At 38.5% G+C, this 16,283-nt stretch overlaps 1 protein-coding gene across 4 annotated transcripts in view; it reads left to right on the forward strand.

Moving 5' to 3' along the window:
* The window catches only part of DACH2 (dachshund family transcription factor 2), a 310,886-nt gene that overhangs the window by 145,156 nt on the left and 149,447 nt on the right, over positions 1 to 16,283 (forward strand). For all 4 annotated transcript variants that reach the window (XM_056359330.1, XM_056359331.1, XM_056359332.1 and 1 more), the window contains exon 2: positions 14,440 to 14,555. In XM_056359330.1, the coding sequence (XP_056215305.1) occupies positions 14,440 to 14,555 (116 nt within the window). The remainder of the gene's footprint in view (positions 1 to 14,439; positions 14,556 to 16,283) is intronic.

The following is a 16,283-nucleotide window of genomic DNA, read 5'->3' on the forward strand; positions in this document are numbered from 1 at the left end:
ACTCCTTCGTGGTAGTATTACTAACTTTTCTGTCTGGAAAAATTAATTATGGGTACTTATTTTAAATTAATTCACTCACATGAAAGTTTTTAAAAAAGGAATCAAATTATTTTCTTTCGAGTGGGTTTTTTTGGGGGGTTTTTTGGCGGTTGTTTTTTTTTTTTTAATGTATTTATTTCAGTGTCGTGCGTTTGAATATCCCTAGTACCAGCAGAGGCAGTATCACATACCTTGATGATCATTTTTAAGTCACTGCCAGGAAAAGTGATGTGAATAGTTGTTGGGCCAGCCGCAGAATTCACTGTTTAGCATTTATCTTCATACAAAAAATTTCGTCTTTCTAGAAGAAAGCTTTTGAAAAAAAATAAGATCATAGAAAACATGGTCGGTTTGTTTGCTTTTCTGCGTTTATAGTTAAAATTAAGTCTTTCTAATGGCCTTGCACTGAAGTGATAGCCTTTGGGTATTTGCTGAAGCCCGCCTTGCGGTGCCCAGCAGCACGGCCTGTGGTGGGACAGGGCAAGGATGGGGGCTCGCGCTGCCACACGGCAGTGGCCATCTTGGCCAGGGCCTGGCTGGGCCCAGTGGGGCTGGCCCCGTCTGTGGCGCCCTGGCCTCTCAGGGGGCCGACACCGACACCTGGGCACCTGCGCCCAGTACAGAGTGAGGCCTCAGAAGCATTATCTTTTGATTTGCTGCCAAAAATATGAAGGTGTTATTTGTTCAGTCTGTAACTCCATGCATATGGAGAAAGTTCCTGTTGAATGTACTTTTCAGAGGGGTGTAAAAAGGTAAGAAAATACCCTGTGGCTCAAAACAGAGGCTTGACAATACCAGCAGTGAAGGTTGGATTTTATATTTTTTTTTTTTAAACTAGTAAAAAAAATAAATACTGCATGATCAATTATTGGGGGGGGGGGGGGGGGGGGAAGAATACAGTGGATAATCCATCACTTAAGGCCTTTAAAATGAAAATGATATGGCTCTCCCAAAACTATGCTATTATCTTTGAACATGTGAGCCTGAATCAGCATTACACACTCAGCAAGGAACATTTTTTTTAGCTCTCAGGAGAGGAGTCCTTTCAAGTCCCCCCAAAACAGAATCATGGCTAAAATAACGGCTAAAAAAAAGAGGGAAGATCCAAGACTGGACTTACATTGGTATTGGTGCTTAGTGCCACAGAGATGTCTACCAAAATGTCACTTGAGGACACATGAAGGGCAAGAGGAAGAGCAGGCAGTGACAGCATCCCCGCTGTGGTCGAGATGGCTCCTCAAACGCACACAGGTATTTGGTAGTTGCCCCTTGGAGTCCTTGCTACATACTTGTATTTCCAGAAGCTGTGACTAGTGTAACCTCGAGCTGAAGGAATGGCGTTTAGTGTCCTCAGAGAAAGGAAGGACGCCAGTTGGCAGTGTTTTGGTGGTTCTCAGGTCATCCTGGTCAGGGATTTCCCCTTGTGCCCGGGGGGGGGTTTACTGTCAGGTGGGGCTAGGGTAAGCAGGGACATTCAAATGTGCTCAGTGTACGGTTCCATTCATCTTATAATAACAGGAAGATTTTAAAGAGAAATGTAATGTGAACTTTTGCTTCTGCCCTTTTTGTATTTCGTGGTCTTAAAGGTTTGTGTTTTGTTGTTTACAAATCCTTCTCCCTTTGTATGTTTGCAGTAGAAATAACCTTGTCTGTCTCCGTAGCTAGCAGATCAAACACTAACAGTCACAAAATCTGGAAAGGTAAAAAGGTGAAGCAGTGTAGCTACTTACTTATACCGCCTGTTTAACTTCATACTGTTGCAGGACCACCAGCTAACTGAAAGGGTATTTTCCGCGTTGTGAAGGTTAACCCTCAGATGTTTACTTCTGAGGGTTACAGTCACCTAATCATAGGGGCTCCTTTTGACTGCTGTGAACAATTCTTCCTTTCAACATGGATATAGGTGCAAAGGGTGATACAGAGAACTGTTTCTATGTTCTTTGATTTATTATTCTTTAAAAGGTGACTTGCTATTTTAAAACTTTGAGGAGTCTTTGCAAAATTTTGAAAACACTGAAACTTGTAATGCAGAGATTAAAACCACTTAAAGCAAGAATAGTTTCCTGTTGCATCAAAGTTGAATTGCTATGACAATATTGTACTGCCACAGTACAATACACCACTGTTATGGAATTAGCTATCATCTCATGTGGGTTATATGATACTCAGTGCTGTAAATACATCAAGTCTTGTATTAGGCTTCTGTCCATAGATAATAGGCTTAAACAGTCACATTTTTTACACGTTTCATTGAATTGAATCTTATTGAGATACAGCTCAGTGGAAAACAGCAGTATTTCAAAACCCGTTCTTTGTAATAATGTTCCTCTAAATTGGCATTGAATTCAGATACAGGTCAAAAGTAAAACTTGTAAGGATCTAATATAATTCTTTGTAATAGATAGTGATTCCCTGCTTGGAAAGTATCCATGCAAATATTTGTAAAAGTATGTATGTGGAAACTATAAAATAGGCTTGAAAAGTTTGGTGCTAAATTAACTCAGATGAAAGCAGATTTATAGCTCCTCGGTGTAATGGCGTATCTTTGCACTAGGTTGGACTGTATGCTGCAATATATGTGATGTTCAACTACATTAGTGAAAGGGAGTCACATCCTGCCCTTTCTCATCCAGTTTTTAGTTCAATACTATTTTTTGTCTTTGAGACAAGCCCTGAAGATTTTATACAGGTCACTTTTTCATTCATGTATTTCCTTTGTAGGTAAGATTTAGGCCGTTCGCTGTCACCATGAAGTGCTTACATGTTCCTTTTGCCACGAGACAGTCCATGATTCAGTCTCGCAGTCCTGGTTTTGGGACCCACATCTTCAAGGAGTGATGGCTGGGCTGAGTGATATTCTGCAGCCTGGGGTAGAGCCTGCTGACAGCCCAGAAATTGAGCTGTCAGTCAGGGATGCAAGCCCATCAGGCTCTGAACAGACATGCAGTGAATAGCGGCAGGTAACAGAGACCTGTGTGGTCCCGTGCGGTTGTCCATATGCTGGATTGAGGCTTACTGAAAGAGAATTATTGACGCTTTCTGTGGCTTTTTGAGGAAGGCAAGCCGTTAAGGGCTTGCCCGTGTAAAGCCTATTCTGTCTGTGTCTTTGCTAACATCAGCTGTAGGCTGTTCAGAGTGGAGCTGTGTTTGTTCCCATTCTGACCACAGTGCCCACCTTGTCATTTATTTACATCAATGCTGAGCTTTCACATACAGGTGAAATAATCCTAAAAACATCTTCAGTGGCTTTCTTCTACATACTGTATAGTCAGATATTTTAGGAAATGAAAGAATAACCAGGATGCAAATTGCATAATAATACTGCCTGTAATCTCCAGTGGTTCACAGTTTTCACTGGATTCAAAATCCAAGTAGGACTACCTGGGTAGCTGAGCCAAGGTTAGCAAGGCTCATTATATACTTGGCAATATCTCTGGCACTTTCACATTTGGTTTAGTTGGACATCTTGGGTGAGCATTGTTTTGACAACAAAACTGTAATTTAGATTTGTTGTTTTGGGTATGTGGTTAGTGGCGTGATTCCAGCACCAACAGGCCCCTTCCTGAGAGGTTTAATCTAGGTAGAGTGGGTAACAATAGTAGTAAAGACACAGCAGCAGGAACTTTGTCCCACTGGGTATGATCTCAAGTTGCTAAATGAACTGCATTTTATTTTATTATGCATTTATCAACTGTGCCACTGCATCTTTGCTGCTACAGTTAGTATTTAATATAGTTACACTGAATTTGTGTGTGTATACATATTATGTGCTGTAGTCAGCTTTCAGTTTCATTACTGACATACCCTTAAATTGAGCTGGTACAGTGTGTTACATATGTAGGCCTTTCATCTTGTCTGCAGCTGTGAATCACCACAATTCTGAAATTCAGTGATTTATTCCCCTTTTTCCTGTGACAAGTGTTAGTCAACAGGAAAAAATTAACAGCAGGAATGTTGAGGTCCTTTTTTATTGGCAGGCACAGTCATAAGTAATTCAGAAAGAGTTATTTAAGTTTTAGATCTCAATGAACCAAAAATTCTTTTTTTGGTTGGAAACTTACTTTGAAATGCCTTTCTTAAGTAAGAGCCAATCACTTCTTCTCTCTTGCAACTAGACTATAGTAACATACGAATAGTAGCAGTTCAGGTAACTCTTCTGACCATAGACCCAAACTCATTTTAAATAAATAATCAAATGATCCTGTAGACCTTAGTCAGGATAAATCTGTAAGACACGTGTCTTATGTATGGCATAGTTTTACAAAGAATATTATCTGGTATTGACTCTTTCACAATCTTAGATTTTTAATATAGTACTCTAGCAGTGCTTTTTAATATATCTGTTTTAAGAAATTTATAGAAAGCTCGTTTAAATGTTGTATTACTTTTTTGCACAGTTAAAAGCAAGCACAATTACTGCAAGAGGAGACTTTTGCACTTCTCAATTCTTAGTGCTTGGACATTATTATTTTTTTTTTTCAAACTTTTCTAAACTTACATATCAACTAATTAGAGAACCTCAGCTTTCAACTATGAAACTTTGAGGAAAAAACCCAATGCCGCTCTTTGCAGTCTCTCCTGGCCCTTTCTGAGAAGAAAAGCTTGGAAGTGTGATTTTTAGAAACTTAAGGATTACACAATTAAAAGCCAAATAAAAATGTGCAAAATGGAGCTTTAAACATAAGAATTTTATTTATCCTTATGATTTCAGGGTCATGATTTATGAACATTTGGGCTTAGAAGTACTGTAACTAGGTCAAGTAAATGAAGTATAAAATAGCTTCACAGTTATACTTTCTGTCAGGTGAGTTGTCAGCCCTTAAATTGTCTGTTCCATCGCATTTCTTTCTTTGACAAATAAAAAATTTAATGAATCTTTATCAGGAAGATGTCAACACTGGTATCAATAATTGCAGATGTATTTGGACTTGGTGGCAAACGTGGAAACAAAGAATTTCCTGTGGGCTAGAAAAGGGAGAATAAAGCACAACACATTTCATCTCCTCTCGCCAGGCAGGTGGCTTTCTCTGGCTTACCAGGGGAGCCAGCGCTCCCAGGATGTACCAGACATAGCTGTCATCTAGAAAATAAATACACAGGTGTAATTTAGAGAGTGATAGAATAGAGAGTTTCTCTGCTCCCCAGAAGATCTTCAGGTGGCCAATTGAGGAACATGCAGGGTAAAGGGATTTGGCTTGCCTGACTTGCAGTACTGCCAGCAAGGTTGTCCGTAAGTCCTGTGCAATTTGTAAAATGCTATATTTGCAGAAATTTTGGGAGCAGCCTCTTTGTTAAAAAGTGTTGCATGACTTTCTCTTAAGCAAATGAGAAAATGCAAGTTTAGAAACAAACATGCTGGAAAACTATGCTGGGACGGTGGTTACTGTTAGTTCAGATCAAACTGGAAGCATGTCCTAGGTGTAGGGGCTGCTTTCAGTTTGGTTCAGGGACTTCAATAATGGCTTGGTTAATGGGAAAAAAAAATAAAATAAAATGCTTATTAAACTTAAAGACAGCACCAAGGTGTGTGTGCTATTTCACACACGTTGGAGAATGGCATTAGGATGCAAAATGATCTTGACAAGATGGAAAGCTTGTCTTAAATAGATTTCAGTTCAGTAAGGACATAGGTGGTGTAAGAAAAAAAACTAAAGAGTCTCAAGTTACGCTATTTCTACCTGTAATCTAGGGATAAGGTATGTACCTTTGCTGTTTGTAGCACATGTTCAAGGAGTCTGAAGATCATGGATATAAACACTATGTCTTTAAGTTCCATCTGTATGTATGAGTACTTCACAAAGGCAGAATATGACAAGTTCTCAAAAAATACAATGTCTGTAAAGCAGGAAAATATAAAATGGTTTCCATGTCTGCTGAGTAGGTGGCAAAAGGTGCCTTGTTTAAATTAAACAGAGAACTAGGTTTGATGTCAGCCCCCGTTTCCCCAACAAACCTTCCCTGCTCGGACAGCTAGCCTAAGCATTGGTGTGGATTTGCCTAGGGGTGTTGTGAAATCTCCAGCACCGACCATTTCCAGTGGCAGGCCAGACTACTGTTTGTCAGGAATGATTTGAGTGTGCGTGATCCTGCCTTGGGGCAGAGGTAAGAGAGAGCCGGTGATCTTTGGAGGCCTATTTCAGCTTTATGATTCTGTGGGTGAACCCGACAATGCTGATAGCCCAAATGCTGCTGCTCTTGAATTTTGTTGTTGCCTCACACTCTGATTCAGTGTGACTGACAGCTTCTGTCATATACATTGCTATAAAGCATTGGGGTAACTATGGAACTGGTGTATTTAGCAAAAACCAATATCCAGCTGTGTGTGTGGTGGTTTGGTTTATTTCTGCTGTGTTGTATTCTCAGGCAGTTATCTGTATGAGTGACATGACTTGGGCTATTGCTAAAAGGTGATTATGGCAATAAGTCCAGAATGTGAAGACCTGGGGGAGCATTTTAGCCTCTGCTGGTGCTGTGCTGAGTGCCCTCAACACCACCTGCCTGTCCTCCCAGCCCCTGGGACCGGGGCAGGCAGGGCTGTTCAGAGACCACCTTGCCTTGTCATGTCCACCACCTCACACCGTTCCCGGGGGAGGGAGGTGGAGGAGGAGGCAGAAAGCATTTGGCAGGTGGCTGTCTCAGCTCACATACTTGATCGTTGCTCAGCATCCCCTCTTCTTATTATTCATAGTATTAGTAGTTAGCACTGCACCTGGTCTCAGTGGGGTGAGGAGCTCCCTTTAAATGTAGAGATGAGACCAGAAGCAGAGGATAACTGGGAATCTGGAAGAAAACAGAGGATGGGAGGGAAGCAGTTAATGGTAGCTAGAGTCTGAAGGACAGAAGTGATGTGATGGGTGGGTTAAGAGCAGAAAATTAGAAATACTCAGAAAGCTGGACAGTGGTCAAATGCAGAAGAGGTGGATTGGATGAAGTGAACTGAGTGGGATGGGAACAGGACTGGTATGAAAATGAAGAAAAAAAAAGTTGGAGGTTGTGTAAGCTGTGGCTAAGACACCTTCACCCCAAGGACCAAACCTTATGGCGGTAATTTCAGGAGAGTACTGTATGTGGACCTTGGTGACAGGCTTGGTGAATTGTGCTTCCAATTCTTCCGCGTCACTCTTGAAAACTGAAAGGAATGGAGATCATAGGTGCTAGAAGTGCTCCTGGCCTGGAAGGGAGAGATTCCTTCAGGTTGGGAAGATGTAGCAGAGCTGCCTGGGGCAGCCTGTTTTACCTGTTCGGAGTTTGAAGCGGTACCCAGTTCAGACGTCTGTGCATGTGAAACCATCTGTGGGCTGTGAGCTGGGACACCTGGAGACTGCGGTGAAAAGGGAAAGAGTGGCCATATGGGGGGGGGGGTCAGCTGGTGCAATTGTCGCTTGTCACTGCTGCATACACAGCTTGTGTGGGGTGGGTGTGTGTCTGAACTAACCAACGTACTGCTTGATAAGGGAAGTATATGTGATGTTATTTTGGTCTGTATTGACTTCTACTAATCCATGATTTTCAGGAAGAACACAGTAATCATGTACTACTTTCCATTCTTATTAATAAATAAATATAAATAAAGATGTGATATTGCACTTTAGTCCTGACTGAACAATTCAGTGGTATTAAGGAGTCTCTTTCTCTAACAATAACACCAATTCATGATGACAGAAGAAAGTTCAGATCTGTGATGCTTTAGGAACAAACTTCCACTGACGTTTTCACTCAGGGTGATGTTGGGGACCTTCCTTACTGAAAAACCCTGGAGGACTGAGTGGGAAGATTCTGTTTTGGAATGTCAGAGCTTTTTTCCACAATGTCCTTCTGTCCGGTTAAGTGAGAAGGGACCACACCGAGCCTGTGGAAGATGAGCTGTGGCTCTCCTCATGCCAGCATGGGCACTGTTTTATGAGAGTTGCCATAGGGACCAGGATCTAGTTATCAGCTCAAACAACTTCATGTATGATTAATGTTAATTGCCCATTTTGCATGGATGACTTTTTTCCTGCTGCTGAATTGGCTCTTGTTGCCTTTGATGTGGCTGGCGATCCAGTGTCCTGCAATAGTTAGACAAGTGATCAGTTTGCCAGCACTGAGAGGAGACAGAATCAGGTTGCTGCGAGGTCAGGGTTTGCTTCTCTTCTTAAACACTGAAAGGTCAAGTAGAGTTTAACTACCATTGGCATTTTTGAAATGTTGTAATAAATGCCAGAGCAAGGAGATTATTTCAAATCCATGCTAAAACTAAAAACCTTAGGATAATAGGAAATAATTTTAATGCAATTCACTGATACTACGTTTATTGGTAAAAGCTTCAAAGAGTATCTTTCTCAATCACTAGGAGGTACTTCATGATCTTTGAGGACAGCAAAATTTTAATTTGTGATTGCTGTTCTAGTTTCAGGAAAGCAACTGAGATTGTGGGCTTTTGTTGTTGATATGCTTTTGGGTTTTTTACTTCTGAGTACTTGCACCAGTTACTGCCACTATTTACCAGAGCAATTTATGCAGCATGTCACATAGAACTTCTGTATTTCTCCTTTAAGCCTGATAAAATATGTTGCTATTGAAGAAATCTGTAATACATATGAGAGCTTCCTAAATCACAAGTCTAGCATATTTTTATACCAAATAGCTCAAGCCTTGTGGAATCAATAATTAATTTATTAACTGGATATCTTGAAAAAACAAAATCAGCAGTCCTTGCTAGACTGCCTACTGCCAATTCATAAATAGTTGATGACAAAAATGAAAAGTGTAGAAGTAAAATTCAAATCTTAACGATCAAAGTACTGGGTACCTCATCTATCACAACTTGGAATAAACATATCACAAAATGTGTCATATCTCATTGACACTGCAAAACATAATGCTTTCCCTTGTTATCTAGCTAACTGCCAAGTCTACAAAGTTTATAGGCTGCTAAGATAATGTGCTGGTGGTAATCCACTTCAGTTGCAGAAATATGAAGTACTGTTGAAATATATTTCTACTTCGTTTATTCTTTGCTCTCAAGAGGATAGGATACTATTTCAGTTCCTCCCAAAGAAGCCCAGTGAATGAAAAGCAAAACATCAGGATAAATTATGCTAAATGGTGGACTAGACCCCAGAGGAAATCACGCTTCTGTGGCACAGTATTCCTCCATTTATCTTACAAATGTTACATCTAATGTTAATTTTGTAAAGAGAAAGCATTCAAAGATTCATCTGATCCTTTAAATAATAGTTTTAGTGTTATAGTGTTATTTGTCAAACTCATACCATCATAACTTACTTTTCTAGTTTTGACAGACCATTCATACAGAAAATGTTTCGGGCTACTAATACATAACATTTTATTTCACAAAACACAAATAACCTAGTAATTAAACTCCAAAACTTAACAAATAATTGCCAGCAAGCAATTACCATTCAATTAAAGAGTAATTACATGGTTATTTGTGCCCTGTAAAATAAAGCATTACTGAAATCAGTAACGCAATCAATATTTTAGCAGAAACAGGATGCTGCAGTGATGGACCTTTCAACCTGTGCTGATTAAATTGTCATCCAAATAACAGTTTCCTAGTTAAATCACCACATGTTTATTTGTCTTGATTAATATGCAAATTCACTTCTGATTCTAGTAAATCTTCTATATTTAAAAGCACAAAAGTAGAGCGCTATCATACATCAACAGTGATGTGCTGTATGTTTCCACTGATTAATTACATTTCACAAAGTGTTGATGAATTTGTGGATTTTATGAAATATAGTTGTCTATAATAAGTGTAAAATAGAGTTACAAAAGATGGAGCTGATCAGTAATTTTAACAAAATCACAAAAATAGCTTTATTATATGTTTTGATTCAAATTAAAAATCCTTCGGATGTCTAGGGAGTATATAAAACATTGAGAGGAAAATAATAAAATTAACCCTCAACAGGAGTGGAAAATAAAGGAAAAACAGACATTAATGTGTGATTTCTCACCATTTTTCTATATAAATTTTAACTGTCAAATAAATACACTGCTTAAAACTTAATTTAGTCTCTGACAAATTTAATTCCAAACAAAATACAAAAGTGAACAACATGCAGATTAGTTCATTTTTCTCTTTCAGAGTTACTGATTTGGCAGGGGTGTGGTGGAGAAGGATGACAAGGATGGCTGTAGAACCTTTGTGTAAATACAGGTGAAACCCCAAAACTTCCAGTCATCTTCACTTTCAAGTAATTGATGGCCCAAGGGCTTTTTGCTTTTGTTTTTGTTTTTGAGAGATGCTAATAGAATTTAACCAGTGTAGACTTTGAGCTGGCCAATTTATTTGCATTTATTTAGTAAAAAGAATAAAATTACTAAATTTATTAATGAAAAACAACATTGCACTTGTGTTTTAGACTCCATGGTCTTTGCTTGTGACTAACTTTTGTACTTTTAAATGTTTTTCAGTGATAATCTATCAACCAGTAGTTTCTCACTAAAGTAACATCTAATTTAGAATTGAGTCATTTTCCATTCACAAAGACCTATTGATAACAAACACAAAGTTTTTGTAGAGGTTTTAGAATCTCAAAGAAATACATTTAAACTTCTTTGAGGCTGATTGTTCCTGTTTATGCTTCCTTTGCTCTAGACTTCTTGAATATATAACTTTCTTGAATTAAATAAAGGTGAAGAAGAAAATGCAATAAAAGAGCAGTGTGACAAAAGATTAGGAGAAATATCATTTAATAAAGTTAATTTTTATATGCTAATGCCTTTAGTATTTATATGCTACTACTTACATAATCACAAATAATGTCTTACTCTCCCCAAATAATTCTCCTTGCCTTACAATTCATGCTCAAGGTATGTATTAGCAGTTTCCCCTGAATTACGAAGATTAGATATGTTCTAAATAGTAAACGTGCCATTTGTTGAAATTCTGGACTTTGTAAGATGACAGGAAGCGTGCTAGGTAGAGAGTATTGAGATAGACCAGTGTGATTTCATTGCTTGGTGATGTCAGCCCTAGTTCTGACAGGAGCGTATCTACAGCATAAAGTAAATCCTAGAAAAATTTTGAATCTGCTACTGTTTTTGTTTCTCTTGTATGTATCTTATTTTTAAATAAGATTTAGAGCAAACATTTATGTCCTGTCTCTCTGAAATTTCTGGTTTCACATTTAACCAAAAATGCCAGAAAATCTGTTTCTAGCAAAAACGAGACCAGAAGCATTGGGATTCAGATATGCTACTGAGGTGCTTTCTGTGAGTTCTGGTGTTCTTCCAAGCACAGTACCTTGGTTCGTGATGGGTGATATGGTTGCTGGTCATATCCAGGCAGTCCAGCTGAAAGTGTGAAGTACCTGCCTGCAGACTCAGCGGCAGCATCTCAGGGTGCTGGGTTTGGCTCTTGCTTCATTTCCTTGGTTCAGAACCAGGCATACAGCATTGAAGGTGTTCACAGGCCAATTACAGGGCATGGTGTTAAAGACCCAAATGGTTCCTTCTCACAGGTGTTGCATGAGTGAAAGTCAGACAGCTATAAGTAGCATCCAGCCTTTTTTTTTTTCATTTCAAAGCTAACATTAAATTGGCGACAGTGGACCTTGATCTATTTTGAATGGGTTCAGCTGGGAGCAATTCCATTCAAACTGTTATGCCTACAGCTATGTAAGACCAGTATTTGGCCCCTTGTGGTTAAAGCTTTATAATAATATTCACTAAAAGGGCATGAATATGTTAGAAGTATGCATTATTTTTTTTTCTTCAGAGACTATTAAACCCCTTCTCCAAAAGGACCACAATCCCAAAGACACCAAACCCCAGAGAGAACAGTGCTGTGTTTTCTCAGTGGTGCTTGTGTTACTTGTGTAAGTAGGCAGGATATAAACGTAGTCAGTGGGGTTCTGAAAGGGAGCTGAGTGAGTTTTGGTATGAGCTTCTTTCATCATCTCCTAAAACTCTTCTAACCCTGGGCATTCTGTACAGGTCATTGCGTAACCACAGATCGGAGAGTTTCACTTCTGCTGTAGTATGTGCTGTGAAACACCGCAAGAGCTGATCTGGTGAACCTGTGGGCTATGTGTTGTCTACTCGGTCAACAGGGTCATTGACTTAAAGTGCTGTCGGTGCAAAAATTGCGTAACAAGGAACGAAACTCCACTGTCTCTCCTTCTCTTCTTCTAAAAACTGTTTATGAAAAATCATAAATAAAACGTTTCTTCATAAAATCTTTTAAAACTGTTTATTTTGTTAATGTTGTTCTTAGATTAATATCTACATATGGAGTTTTATGCAAAAGATTTGTTAGTATTTGAGCTTGAGAAGAGAATGTTTTGTAGTTTCGTTGATTCGGTTCTCCTGCTGCAGAAAGCTGCTAATTTTAGGGGGTTTGTAATTTTTTTTTTCATTGTGAGTGCTAGCTAAGCGCTTGCACGTGCATATGTATAAGCACAGGTTTCTGTAAATCAAAAGAGCAACAATTCTTTTTTGTTTAAAACTCTCATGTACCAGCCTAATACTGTCTGTTAGAAAATATTCTTGTGCAGTGGATGATTGCAGCAGGTGATTTTAGTAAAGAATGGTGTGTGCATGTAACTTCCTGTGAAGCTCCATCACTCTTACTTTAGGCTTACTTGATTATAACCTAGTGAGTCTAGGGTCTTGTAGAAGCCTTTCCACATAGCCATCATAGTATGATAAACAAAGCATAAAAAAGAAGAATGGGAAAAGTACTGAATAAAATGAAACTCAAAATGGACAAACCTGGAACTAAAAAGAGGGGGGAATAGTTTTATAGAGATAAAATAATAAACCAACAAAATGATTTGTGCTACTTTGATGTACAGTAATACAAAATAACACTAGCACACTGTGAGAAATGAACAGGTTAATGGTACCTTTGTGTAGTGTTGCTAGAAGTTGTCTCCATTTAATCACAGAGTTTGTCTTACATTGATGGAGGGCTTTGCCACTGTAAGTTGATAGAGTGAAGTTTAACTTACATTTCTTTGTGAATTAGAAGTAATTTTGGAAATGCTTTGTATTCAAGTCTCATTCCTTGTTACATTTTAGTTATTTTGTGCAGTGTTTTGCTATGTTTTGTCAAAAGCTGTATTATTCAATGGAATAAAATTTGTTTTGACCAAGGAGAAGCAGCAGTACTTTTCCAAACATAAGGAGGTTGCATTTTTATTAGCTGGCTTGGGGGGAAAGAGTTCATTCAAATGGTGCTTTGGTCTGTAAATCTCTGTATTATGATGGCAGCTGTATAGGATGATTATATGTATGCACTCTGATGTAAGGCATAAATATGGTAGTTGAAAACAATAGTTAAATATAACAGGTCTGTAAGCAGACCTGCAACATTTTGTATTAGAAACTGCAATTGTAATTGACAAACTGGTCAAGGGACGGTGAGATTTTTGACAGGTTGGGCTAACATTCTTGGTTTAACCTGCCTGTAATAATTAAAACCACCAGTCAATCCATAAAGATAAGTAGTCTGTTTAAGAAAGCTTAGTGTTAAATTATTGCTGCATCTTCAGAAGTAGGCAGTTATCATCCATGATTTGGAAGGCAAGATTTAAGACTGTGTTGTATTCAAAGTTTTAACTTCTTTAGGCAGCACAACTTTTAGTTTTCTGTGGTGCAGGTGTGTGGCATAGATTTTGGAGCAGTTACTGCTGTGACCCCTCTCCACCAGCCACCTGTAAGGTCGTGGAAGCCCTGCATAGTGGAAAAGCTTGGCTGCTGTATGAATAGTAGAGGTACAAGTGGAAGTGCCTTCTATGAAACGGTCTGGTTAGCCAGGCTGTGCTGCCCAGTCAGCCCTGAGCTGGTTCATAGCAGTGTCTGGAAGCAACGTGGCTGTACTCGTCCAGCATGGGGGCTGAGCTAATAAATTCTAGCACACACAGTCTGAATAGCTCTGGCATCCCTATCATTGCATCGTTAATTCACAACCATAAACCGTGGCTTGTGAGCAGAGTAATGCATCTAGTTGCATTTTCAAGACTTTACATGTGAATTACCCATGCACGTGAATTTCTTGAGCTCCATTTTACAGACAGTAATATTAAAGGAAGATGCTATTTAGTGAAGTAAGGGTATAATAGGGCTAGAAATATGGATTGCTTTCTTTCTGGTCTTGTGGTACAGATTAAAAAAAACACACCTTTCTATTAATTTATGTGACTTCAAGCTCATGACTGTGTAACCGTAGGTGCTGTTTGGCAGTTCATTGTTAGTTCATTTGAAACCTATACAATTCTGATATGTTTAATCAACTTATTTTTCTTTTTTTCCTAGGCAAGAATTTCTAATATATTTTTTGTGTATCACTGATGGTTCGTATATTTTATACAAATCAATACCATGTGTAGAAAGCAGATATTTCAAAAAGAAAATACGTTTTCATTTATCCTCTTATTTCATCAGCTCACGACCAGGAAGACCCCCCAAGCGTTCGCTAGGAGTTGCAATACAAGAAAATGCACGTCTTCTGCCCCATGGAGTTCCAGGCCTCTTATCACCAGGACTTATCTCTCCAACAGGTAATAAAATCCATCAGATGATCAGCCTCATCTCTTCATACTGCACAGCAGTTAAAATAAACTAATATTGATCTAACTGCCTTGTCCTTCAGGGCTTTTTCAAGCTTTACCAGAGGTTACATTATTGGATTTTTTGAGTGTTCATGAAAACTCTGTTTTGTATCTGCAGTGACTGAAATCTAATGGATTTTTAATTTAGTTCTTTATTAATTGTAATTTCCTTACAGGAAATTCCATTAAACATGTTATTTTAATAAAAGAAAAAAACCTGAGAAAATGAACTATTGTCTCAGAGAGCCCTGTAGCATGCATTACTTCCTTTCAAATGCATGTGTATTTTAGTTCTCATGGGATATGAACAGCGTGGCTAATGTGTATTGTATTGTAACATCGTTAATATATGCTGGGAAAATACAGAAATGCTTGTACAAATTATAGAAGAAACACTTGAAAAGCAGATAAGTCCGCATTGCCACAGTGGATCGTACTTTAATAATCTGCATTCAGCATCATAATTTGAAAAAACTAGCATGAAAATATGTGGCATTATAAACAAGCCCTAAACATAATTTAATGCATAGTATTTTATTTCACTTCATTAATTTATTAATAAGAGTTTAAATTAAATCTTGTGCTATCCTGATGAGTGTTTTATTTTTTTATTAATTGCTGTGTGCTAAAAGGAAGTTTATTTTGGTAGTAAAGCTATATTAACAGAATATATTCATAAAAGTAATTGTTTAAATATTCAACAGACTTAACAGTTGTAGGATTACGGTCAAAGTCCAGTCTAAATATATTGTATCTTCATAATAACCACACTTAGTGAAGTGTTTAGCAGGATATAAAGTCATAGAACATCTTACAGGGAAAGCAGGGTTAAAAAAATTATTGATAAGGAATACAGTGACTTCTGTCTTGATCTTGCAGATTAGTCTGCTTGCAGAACCTGTTGCACTGCAACTAAGTGCCTCAGCGAGTCTTGGTGTTCAGGGGAGTAATAAAGTTAAGATCTTTAATTTTTCCTACGACAAGTGTCATGAGGACTTCACCGTGAACCGATAACTTTTATTATTGTGGAAGTGGAAATGAACTTTTCTTAAGCAATAATCACAGTAAGCTTAACTGAAGTAGTTAATAAAGCATTTTGCTAGAGCCAGGTGCCACGGTTGAGCTAGTGCAGCTTCATGTACTGTTCATATATGTGGCAGGGATCAAGAGCTGTGTTTTCACTCTTAGGAGCAGTTTGTAAATGAGGGGTTTTTCAGTAGCTCTGTTGTGTTCTCAGCGCAGGAATTTCATTGATTTGGTGGTATTTATGTTATTACTGATAGACAGGAAAGCACAAGAACCACCTTGCATTGATAATTTCTTCTCAGAAGTCCAGATTATTCCATATTACTTTCCCACCCTGACTGTGTTGCAAATAGGACACAAATGTGCAAATAGGACATCAAATTGTGCAGACAGCCATATTGCTTTAAATTGGGACATATTTTAGGATGCAGTCTGCTGGGTATGGACAGTAAAATAGTATCATAAACACATTCTGTGTCTCACAGATATTTTGAGTATCACAGAAAAAAAAAAAAGTTAGATTTCTTGACCGTTGTAATTTGTTTGGAGCCTGAGGTGATGACTGGGATACAGCCCACTTTATTCAATACGCGGAGCGTCGCATGAGAAGGTTGGTCCTGGGAGGCTGTCGGTCAGCCGAGGCCCAGGGTG

Source organism: Falco biarmicus, chromosome 14 (assembly GCF_023638135.1).
Source record: "Falco biarmicus isolate bFalBia1 chromosome 14, bFalBia1.pri, whole genome shotgun sequence".
In the NCBI taxonomy this organism is placed as follows: Eukaryota; Metazoa; Chordata; class Aves; order Falconiformes; family Falconidae; genus Falco; species Falco biarmicus.